Genomic DNA, 10,887 nt, shown 5'->3' with positions numbered 1-10,887 from the left:
GAACTTCATTTACCACCATGGCTTTGTTGCTTCTTTACCACATAATGCATTCAAATAGTAATTGTTATGCTGGGATATGCAACCTTTAATTGGATTATTTTGTTAGTTCGTAAAAGAAATTATATTCCTGCTAATTTTAATTTTAAGTATATTAAAATGTGCTAATGGGTAATTTAAAAAAATACACTAGAAAAGTGTATGTGAGGTCATGGTTTCTTAATGGTTTCTTAATGGCACATGACTGGGTTTTGTGGTTCCTCATAGAAACATTGCTTGAGGGAAAAAATATTTCATAGTAGGAAGTGTTCTTTTCATATGAAGTCAGTTCTTTAAGCAGTGAAGAAAACAGAAATCTTTATTTATTGTATTGTATTGTAGCCTACGATGCTAATAAAACCTGGACTCAGTCTGTATTATCGTATACAGCAGAAAATCAGGAACTCATTTGTATTTCCAAAAGTATTATTATCAATAATTATGGCTATTTAAGGAACCCGTTACTAATCAAAATAAATGGAGCATTCATACAGATTGTGCTTTTGGGAATCAAAAAATGGCTCCCCTATGTCATCACTTGAAGAACCACTCTGGCACCTTTATTTTTAAGAGTGAAGAGGCAGACCCACCATCAGGTAAGGGTTTTTTTTTTACTTATCCATCCCCCCTCATCTCAATGAAACAATTGAGTCTCCAAGGGGACACCACTTTTCTCAGGGGTCATAATCGGAGCTTGTGTTAGGCTCATTCAATGAATGCCAACTTCACAAATGGGTTGGAGCCTGTCTGTGTGACAGGGGCGCAAGGTAGGAACCTGTCCTGAGTAGGACACCCAACTACTACAGGGCACACTCCTCTACACATCTTCATTCACTTATTCAGTACCAGTTTAGAGTCACCAGTTAGTCTAACACACGCACACAATGACCAGGCTGGGATTAGAAGATACGGGGCGACATCACCAACTACTGTGACACCCCTGCTTGTGGTGCTTAGAGTGATGCTGCATGGCTAACATGTTGGGATTCCTTTTTCTCTTTAATTAAGAGCTAAATTGGCTTGTTATTTAGTAAACTGCCCATTTCTGCAGTGCATGAGACTAACAGGGATGTGTAAGACGCACACGATATGACAACACATTGAACTGTACAAATGTGCAAAAGTTTGATAAAATGTGTCCTTTGAGTACTTGTGAGGGTGTGTCATATTAGTATCAGAATTTTGATAAGGTCTATGTTGTAATAGTGGACTAAGGAAAGGGAAGCAAGAGTGGATGGTGAAGCAATGTAAACAAGAATTCTGCTTCACTTCTAAAGTGACTGACAAGCAGGCATCACCGTCTCCTCCACAAGAGAAATGTCCTTCCGAGTCTGGCTACTGATCATACTGGTGCAGCTCCTGCTCCTTGGGACTCTCTCCATTGGTGAGTTCTTTGCTGTCTTAGCCATTCCTGGTAGCTACATGCTGCTGTCATTGCCATGATGGTGGTGCTTGGTGCTGAACCTGAATGAGGGTGGTCAAATGGGGCTTCGGACTGTGCAGTCATCTTTATTCTGGTTGTTTTCCTAATAAGCGATGGCTTGTTGTATTCTTACTTTCAGGCCAGTTTAAACCCTCTGGCTTAGCTTTCTAATTTTAAAGGTGTTGCCTTAATTTTGAAAAGCAGAAAGGAATAACCTGGGTGTATGTATTGACTTTTAAGGGAAATCTGTGACGCAAAAATGAAAATTCCAGACAAAAAGGTGCTACAGACTTCCTCAATTAATGAAAGCCTTTTAAGTTATCTGTTAATAATCATTAATAATCAATGTGCAGATTGCTGCTGGATCTATCTATCTATCTATCTATCTATCTATCTATCTATCTATCTATCTATCTATCTATCTATCTATCTATCTATCATTTACAAACATTGGTGCTGCAGTGGCCACAGTGCCTTTGTGGGGTCTGCATGTTCTCTGTGTGTGCGTGTGTGCGTGTGTGTGTGTGTGTGTGTGTGTGTGTATCCCATAGGTGCTAATGTGGATGTGTCCATATTCTAAAATAGACCATGGTGCCATCTTGGGCTGGTTCCTGCTTTGTGTCTGATGCTGCCAAGACAGTTACTACAAATCTGAATTGGATTAAGCAGGTTTAAAAATGAGTGGCTGGATTTAAAAGACATCTTCTGTATTTAGTGTTATTAAGTTGTGAGTAGTTTGCATGTTCTCCCCGTGTCTGCGTGGGTTTCCTCCGGGCGCTCCGGTTTCCTCCCACAGTCCAAAGACATGCAGGTTAGGTGGATTGGCGATTCTAAATTGGCCCTAGTGTGTGCTTGGTGTGTGGGTGTGTTTGTGTGTGTCCTGCGGTGGGTTGGTGCCCTGCCCAGGATTGGTTCCCTGCCTTGTGCCCTGTGTTGGCTGGGATTGGCTCCATCAGACCCCCGTGACCCTGTGTTCGAATTCAACGGGTTGGAAAATGGATGGGTGGATGGAAGTTGTGAGTAAAGAAAGTTAAAAAGTCTGAATATTTTGGTAAATGTACATTTATTCTGTCAAAACAATACACAATATTGTGCTGTTTTGGTTGTATATCATTTTGTGGTTTAACTGAAATGTTCTGTATTTGAAACAGCAGCACAGTCCTGCTTCATGGCCAATGATGAGTATTGCTGCTACACGATAATGGGTTCAAATCACACCGTAGGCCTTGCTCATGTAACAGGGAACTCCAGTTTCTGTATTACATTTTGCCTAAAGAAGGGGCCTGAGTTACCTCGAAAGCTTTCATATTGTAATCTGTTCAGTAAGCCAATAAAAGGTGTCATTTTGCTTGACTTCTCATTGCAGACAGATTTACCCTAATGGACAAGTATGAATACCACCTACATGCAGACCACAAATTATTTACAGTGCAGGACATCTGTGAGTTTGTTAGCTCACAATGTCCAACTACTCAAAATGCTTCAAGAGTAATCATCATAGATAAATCTACACTTAGAAACCTGTGGATATGAGAGTGGAGCCAATGAGGAAGACTGTCTTGGGAAAATGCATGCACTTCAGAAAACACAGAGCAATTGGGCTGTATTGGTGGGATTTTTTTCATTTGTGTATTTCACATTTCCCTAAAAAGATGTAATCTTTGTCAGATGAATGAAAAAATAAACTAGTTTTTAACAGTAGTATAAACAAAAACTTGGAAGGGTAGCTTTCTACTTAACCCACCAGTCTAACAGGCAGATTACAGTGAAGGTGACAACATACTCATAATCTTACCGTGCAGCACCATCAACTTTAAATTTGCGTACCTAGCCCAATATAATAGCATGCTACAGTGGACTGGCAATTCTTTGTGTGCAGTACTGCTGTTAACTCTAACCCTAACTCTACTTCAAACATGAACTGAATAAACCAGGTAGAGATAATAGATGGCTGATCTGCTCCACTAGCACATCTCTGGGATGCAGAATGCAGGTTAAGTCAAATGGTGACTGTAAATAGGCCCCATATGCATTTGAGTGCATTGCAATGGACTGACATCCCATCCAAAGTTTGTTCTGGCTGAAATAGGCTAAAACCCAGCATTTTTATATTGCATGTCATCCAGAGATGGTTATCAAGGTTAAGATGAAGTCTCCTGCAACTGTAAATTGGATCAAGTGGGTTCAGCAAGTGAGTGGAAGGATGGACATTTTCATAAAAAGTTAAATTTTCAATCAATATATAAAGAGAAGAATAGCTTCAAAAAGTTCATTTGAGCCCACTGTAGATAAGGGTGCATCACTGTGTGATGACATTGTGTTCTGTAGTAAGAATAGACAGTAGGTTGAAGTGAACCCAGACAGGTGGATGTACACACGGCAGAGAAGGGGAATGAGAGTCAGTAGGAGTAAGATGGAGTACATGTGCATGAATGAGAATGAAGGTGGTGGAAGGTTGCGACTGCAACAAGCCGAGGTGGTAGAGGTTATCATTAAGGGACATGGGAAGTGGAGAAGTGTTTCACGCATTAATCAAATAATCTTTATTTTATACAATCTGAAGTTTGCCTTGGTATGTGTGTAAAATGGGTTAAGGAAAGAAAGCAACAGTGAATAGGCTGAATGGGTTTTGTGGCCAATATTGCTGGCATAGTCTCTGGTTTCCTGCAACCCTGAAGTGACATAAGCAAGTTTGAAAATGTTCTTTTTATTGAGTGTTTATTAGATGATTCCATCCAAGGTATTTTACAAGAACAGGAGACATGATAGCAACTTCCCTAATTTTTAGAATTGGAACACAACACGGTGAAACACTTGCCTCCATGAACTGTATCTTGGGCTCACAGCAACATCTCCAGTGTTAAATTAACACCTAAAGTATGTTGATGAAAACACTATATATATATATATATATATATATATATATATATATATATATATATATATATATATATATATATATATATATATACATACACACACACATGCACACACACACTTTTTTCCATATTTTGCCATATATAGACTTTTAAGAGTTGCTTTAACTCCTCAACAATTCATTTTACACTGGTGATTTTGTGTTCCATGCTTGGCTGTTGCTTGTATGAAGTTTGCATGTTCTCCTCATGTTTATGTGGGTTTTGTCTTCAGGGACTCCAGTTTTTCCCCAGATCTCAAAGATGTGCATGTTAGGTTATCTCAAGTTTGAACCCAAGTCACTGGATTTGTGAGGCAATAGCACTAACTAGTGTGCTACCCCTTCTAATTCAATCAAGTCTATTTGTTCCTTTAATTTATTTGTTTTTTCACATTCTGATTCTTCTGCTTATTATTTTGTTTTCTTAATAGTTTCTAAAGGGTGGAATTTTAGTAAGTCCATATAACAAAGAACCTGCCTTTATGGTGTTTTATTGTGCCCTTGTATAGTTTTCAGGTGGCAACTTTAAAAGAATCATCTTAAAAGAACGCAGAAACAAATCATCTAAATTATTCTACTAAGATCCAGACTCTGCAGAATCTTGGCGAGCTTCTTACATTAGAGGAGCTGAGAAGTGAGTGCCAGGGTCCACACGTGAGGAATGGCTCTTTTGATTCAGTCTACCAACAGTTTAGAGGATCCCCTTGTCAAAATCAGACAATGACATTTTTTCTTCTTTGTCTTTCATGGTCCTGTGACGCCAGCTGTGGAAGTGGAACTGAAAAGTCCGCAAGTTTTCCATTAATTCTGAATCAGCGAGGAAAAGCAAAAATAGCTCAGTTTAGGCTTCTGCTGATTTGACAATATGTAATGTGTTTCACTGGCAAAAAATATAAAAAGTCAGAATGAAGGGATACACACTCACATGCTCACTTCCACATTTTCATGAAGCCCCATAACCTGTGTACACAGACTGAACAAATGACAGCCCGTGGCATTATGGGCTTGTTTCCATTGATCTGAGAATTTCAAATAACTCTGTGGTAATCGGGCAGGGTGGTGAGACCGTGGTTAAAGCAGCTGCTTCAAGGGCCAAAGAGTCTGAGTTCAGCTCCAAATTCCATCATCGCATGAGTCTCTGTGTATGTGTTGGTTGTCCTTGGGTGATCCGGCTTTCCACCCACATCAGAAACATATCCATGCTACATTAACCAGCAGCTCAAAATTAGCTCAAGTGTGCTCTGAAGTAGACTACATCCCCATGGAGTGTGGGTTCCAGTTCCTGCTGGGATAGACAAGCTACCACTTATATCTGAATAAAAGAGTTCAACAATGGAATGGTGAAATTATTTTGAATTCAATAAATAACACAATTAGATACAATTTCAGATTAAAGTCTGCTGCACGATACAGCTTGTGAAGTTCTCAGTTTCAGTCTGAATTTCAGAACATGACTCAGCCCTAGTTGTAAAGGATAAGGCAACTGTTGTGACTGAATTCTACAATGTTGTCATCTGGTACTTCCACAAAGACCAGTAAAGTTCACCATCCCCATCCTTAATGTTGTAATTTGGGATTCACCAGCCCCATCTGCAATATTGTTATTTGATAAAGAGACCAGCAAAGTTCACCAACCCTATTCTTTTTTTTATTATTATAATTTTATTAATTTTATTGTAATCATTCATACAAATCGATCAATTTTTACAAAAGATAGGATTGAAAAACAAGTCACCAATCCTATTCTATATGAACAGAAAAGCCATGAACTGGAGATTAGGATAAGTAAGATTAATTGGTGACTCTGTGTTGACCCAGGGATGCCACATCTCCTACGCAGTAGAAGAAGAAGGACACCTCACACCTGGACAAACTGGTGAGGAAGGCAGGCTGTATTGTAGGCATGGAGCTGGACAGTTTGACATCTGTGGCAGAGCGACGGGAGCTCAGCAGGCTCCTATCAATTATGGAGAATCCACTGCATCCACTAAACAGTGTCATCTCCAGACAGAGGAGCAGCTTCAGCGACAGACTGCTGTCACTGTCCTGCTCCACTGACAGACTGAGGAGATCGTTCCTCCCCCACACTATGTGACTCTTCAATTCCACCTGGGGGGTAAACGTTAATAAACGGTAAATAATATTATTCAAAGTTGTTGTCTGTCTGTATACCTGCATTGTTATCACTCTTTAATTTAATATTGTTTTGTATTAGTATTCTGCTGCTGGAGTATGTAAATTTCCCCTTGGGATTAATAAAGTATCTATCTATCTATCTATCTATCTATCTATCTATCTATCTATCTATCTATCTATCTATCTATCTATCTATCTAGGGTTGGTTCTTGCCCAGAGCTAGCATCTCCCCCTTTACTGGATTATCCCTCTTCACCCCCTCAGTTTTGCCACTTATCTGCCGCTCTTTTTTTGCACAATCAGTAATAGACTCTTCTAATTTGTAAGTGGTCAATAAATTAATTTTTTATATGACTGTTTCAGTAGGCAGGCGGGAGAGCGGGGGCCGAGTGTCACAGCTTGCATAGGAAGTTTGCAAATTCATGACGAGTTTGAAAAACTGGGAAAACTGTGAAGGCACCAAAGCAAATCCCACAAAATGAAAACAACTAATACCAAAATCTCTGCAAGACTACACAGTTGAAGAGACTCTTGGGCAAGAGGACGAAAACAGCAAACAGGAGTGTAAACGGCTGTTATTCAGCACTCTAGACTCGGTTCTTGGAGAAATGGCTGCACGTTTCAGCAAATGTAACAGCAAATTTATTAATGCATTAACTACACTAAATTCTGGCAGTCAAAATTTTCTGGATGCTGAATAAGTTATACCATTACTTGATTAAAAAAAAAACTAATAAGGTAGAGGGGACGGCACAGTGGTACAGTGGTAGCGCTGCTGTCTCGCAGTTAGGAGACCCGGGTTCACTTCCTGGGTCCTCCCTGCGTGGAGTTTGCATGTTCTCCCCATGTCTGTGTGGGTTTCCTCCGGGTGCTCCGGTTTCCTCCCACAATCCAAAGACATGCAGGTTAGGTGCATTGGCGATCCTAAATTGTCCCCAATGTGTGCTTAGTATGTGGGTGTGTATGTGTGTGTGTGCCCTGTGGTGGGCTGGCACCCTGCCCGGGGATTTGTTCCTGCCTTGCACCCTGTGTTGGCTGGGATTGGCTCCAGCAGACCCCCATGACCCTATGTTAGGATATAGCGGGTTGGATAATGACTGACTGATATGGTAGAGGCTCAGTTTGCTGTTGTTCATCAGTTTTAGAAGACACTGCTCATAGGCCCAGATGAGGAAAGACACACTAGAAAAATATGTTCGGGGTTACTCCAGCGTTCTCAAAATAATGCCTCCTGTGCTGACTGCATTCCGACACGCACTAACATTTGGAGCATCCACTGCAATGTGCGAGAATTCTTTCTCTGCGTTTAAAAAATATGTTTTAGGAACACAGGTACACAAAAGGAAAGCTCAATGATTCAACTGGCTTTTGAAAGGGACTTATCCAGCAAATTTCATGGAGAATTGAAGGAAAGCGAGCTTAGGAAATTGAGCTCTACAGAAAGAAGACTGCAACTTTAATAAGGTAAAGCTGGATTCTATTATGTTTGTTAGGACGGTGATCGTATTTTTAGTGTTTACCTTCATTGAGTTATTCTTTTTTTATTCCTTTTGGTAGTTTAGTGTGGTTAGTACTTGTCATTTGTTGGCGGCATATGCAGTACATTACCGGCAGGTTTTTCTGTCATTTGTCTGGCATTAATCAGTGGCTCCGTGATTTCATTTCAGTAGTTTTTGTGTCACTTTAAATGTCATTAACCCCTCAAAATTTCACATATCCCCCACCCTGCATAGGTTAGGCGCCAGCAAAATCACCTACTGTGCAGTGTCTCCTGATGGATTTAATTCCACGAATGCCATAAAGAAAGTGTCTTGTATTACCTCTATTGGAGGTTACCCCCTCAGGGATAGGGAGAGTGTGCCATCTCCTTACACAAAGTGGCCATGTTGCAAAGAAGTACTTCCATTTAAAAGAGCCATTTAGTGGAAGTACATAATCCCAGTTTTATGGTTCCCTTAACTGGTGGCATATTGTAGTGGCACCAAGCACAAGGATGGGAAATGTACTACTGATGGCACAGTGGTTGGCCCACCACAAGGCACATATGTACACAAATTAACTCCACGTTACCCTACAGTAAGAGGAGAACTGCAATAGCCCTTATGCATTTCGTAATACCTTAAAATAGACTGGAAATCCCATTCAGACAATGCATTTTCAAAGGAAGTAATTTCAAAATGACTCAAATGTCACAAATTGTGTTTTAAATATCTTAGAAGAGTTAGGAATAGAACAATATTTTGGAGTCCTCTGATATAAATGTGTTGTCCATTCATCTACAGTATCTCACAAAAGTGAGTACACCCCTCACATTTTTGTAAATATTTTATTATATCTTTTCATGGGACAACACTGAAGATATGACACTTTGATACAATGTAAAGTAGTCAGTGTACAGCTTGTATAACAGTGTAAATTTACTGTCCTCTCAAAATAACTAAAACACACAGCCATTAATGTCTAAACCGCTGGCAACAAAAGTGAGTACACCCCTAAGTGAAAAATGTCCAAATTGTGCCCAAAGTGTCAATATTTTGTGTGGGCACCATTATTTTCCAGCACTGCCTTAACTCTCTTGGGCATGGAGTTCACTAGAACTTCACAGGTTGCCACTGGTATCCTCTTCCACTGCTCCATGACGACATCACGGAGCTGGTGGATGTTAGAGACCTTGCGTTCCTCCACCTTCTGTTTGAGGATGCCCCACAGATGCTCAATAGGGTTTAGGTCTGAAGACCTGCTTGGCCAGTCCATCACCTTTACCCTCAGTTTCCTTAGCAAGGCAGTGGTCCTCTTGGAGGTATGTTTGGGGTCATTATCATGTTGGAATACTGCCCTGCGGCCCAGTTTCTGAAGGGAGGGGATCTTGCTCTGCTTCAGTATGTCACAGTACATGTTGGCATTCATGGTTCCCTCAATATACTGTAGGTCCCATTGCTGGCAGCAGTAATGCAGCCCCAAACCATGACACTCCCACCAACGGGCTTGACTGTAGACAAGAAACAATTGTCTTTGTACTCCTCACCTGGTTGCTGCCCCACACACTTGACACCATCTGAACCAAACAAGTTTATCTTGGTCTCATCAGACCACAAGACATGGTTTCAGTAATCCATGTCCTTAGTCTGCTTGTCTTCAGCAAACTGTTTGCGGGCTTTCTTGTGCATCATCTTTAGAAGAGACTTCCTTCTGGGATGACAGCCATGCAGACCAATTTGATGCAGTGTGCGACTTATGGTCTGAGCACTGACAGGCTGACCTCCCACCCCTTCAACCTCTGCAGCAATGCTCTCAGCACTCATACGTCTATTTTCAAAAGACAACCTCTGGATATGACGCTGAGCACGTGCACTCAACTTCTTTGGTTGACCATGGCGAGGCCTATTCTGAGTGGAACCTGTCCTGTTAAACCACTGTATGGTCTTGGCGACCGTGTTGCAGCTCAGTTTCAGGGTGTTGGCAATCTTCTTATAGCCTCGGCCATCTTTATGTAGAGCAACAATTCTTTTTTTCAGATCCTCGGAGAGTTCTTTGCCACGAGGTGCCATGTTGAACTTCCAGTGACCAGTATGAGAGAGTGTTACAGCGATAACACCAAATTTAACACACCTGCTCCCCATTCACACCTGAGACCTTATAACACTAGCAAGTCACATGACACCGGAGAGGGAAAATGGCTAATTGGGCACAATTTGGACATTTTTCACTTAGGGGTGTACTCACTTTTGTTGTCAGCGGTTTAGACATTAATGGCTGTGTGTTGAGTTATTTTGAGGGGACAGCAAATTTACACTGTTATACAAGCTGTACACTGACTACTTTACATTGTATCAAAGTGTCATATCTTCAGTGTTGTCCCATGAAAAGATAAAATAAAATATGTACAAAAATTTGAGGGGTGTACTGTACTCAATTTTGTGAGATCTGAAACCTACTTATCCAGAGCAGGGTTGCGGGAAAGCAGGAGCCTATCTAAGCAAATATCAGGTGAAGGCAGGAACTGGAAAGAGCTCCAGGTCAACACAAGAGGAACACACACACATACACACACACACACACACACAGGACAATTTAACATCACCATCTAACCCATATGTCTTTGGACTGTGTCAGGGAACCCATGCAGGCACGGGTGTAACAAGTGAACTGCAAACAGGGAGCATTGCTTCACCATGCTGCCCTATAAATATGTTATATCATGTTCTAACTAGCTTAATCCAGACCAATGTCACAAGAGGGGTGGAGCAGATCCCAGCTAGCACAGGGTGCAAGGCAGAAACAAACCCTGGACAGGATGCCAGTCCTTTGCAGGATAAAAATACACACTCATGCACCAAACACTCCAGGGCTAATTCAGCGTTGCCAATCCACCTAA

The 10,887-nt window shown here is 41.0% G+C and overlaps 1 protein-coding gene across 1 annotated transcript in view; it reads left to right on the top strand.

Moving 5' to 3' along the window:
* The first annotated feature begins 412 nt into the window (after positions 1-412).
* The window catches only part of LOC114662137 (Fc receptor-like protein 5), a 58,658-nt gene continuing 48,183 nt past the window's right edge, over positions 413-10,887 (top strand). The window contains exon 1 of the mRNA XM_028815490.2: positions 413-632. Within this exon, the coding sequence (XP_028671323.2) occupies positions 554-632 (79 nt within the window). The 5' untranslated portion in view covers positions 413-553. The remainder of the gene's footprint in view (positions 633-10,887) is intronic.

The sequence above is a fragment of the Erpetoichthys calabaricus genome, chromosome 12, assembly GCF_900747795.2.
Source record: "Erpetoichthys calabaricus chromosome 12, fErpCal1.3, whole genome shotgun sequence".
Lineage (NCBI taxonomy): Eukaryota > Metazoa > Chordata > Cladistia > Polypteriformes > Polypteridae > Erpetoichthys > Erpetoichthys calabaricus.
The sequence above is the reverse complement of the archived record's forward strand: the minus strand, read 5'-3'. Positions and strand labels throughout refer to the sequence as shown.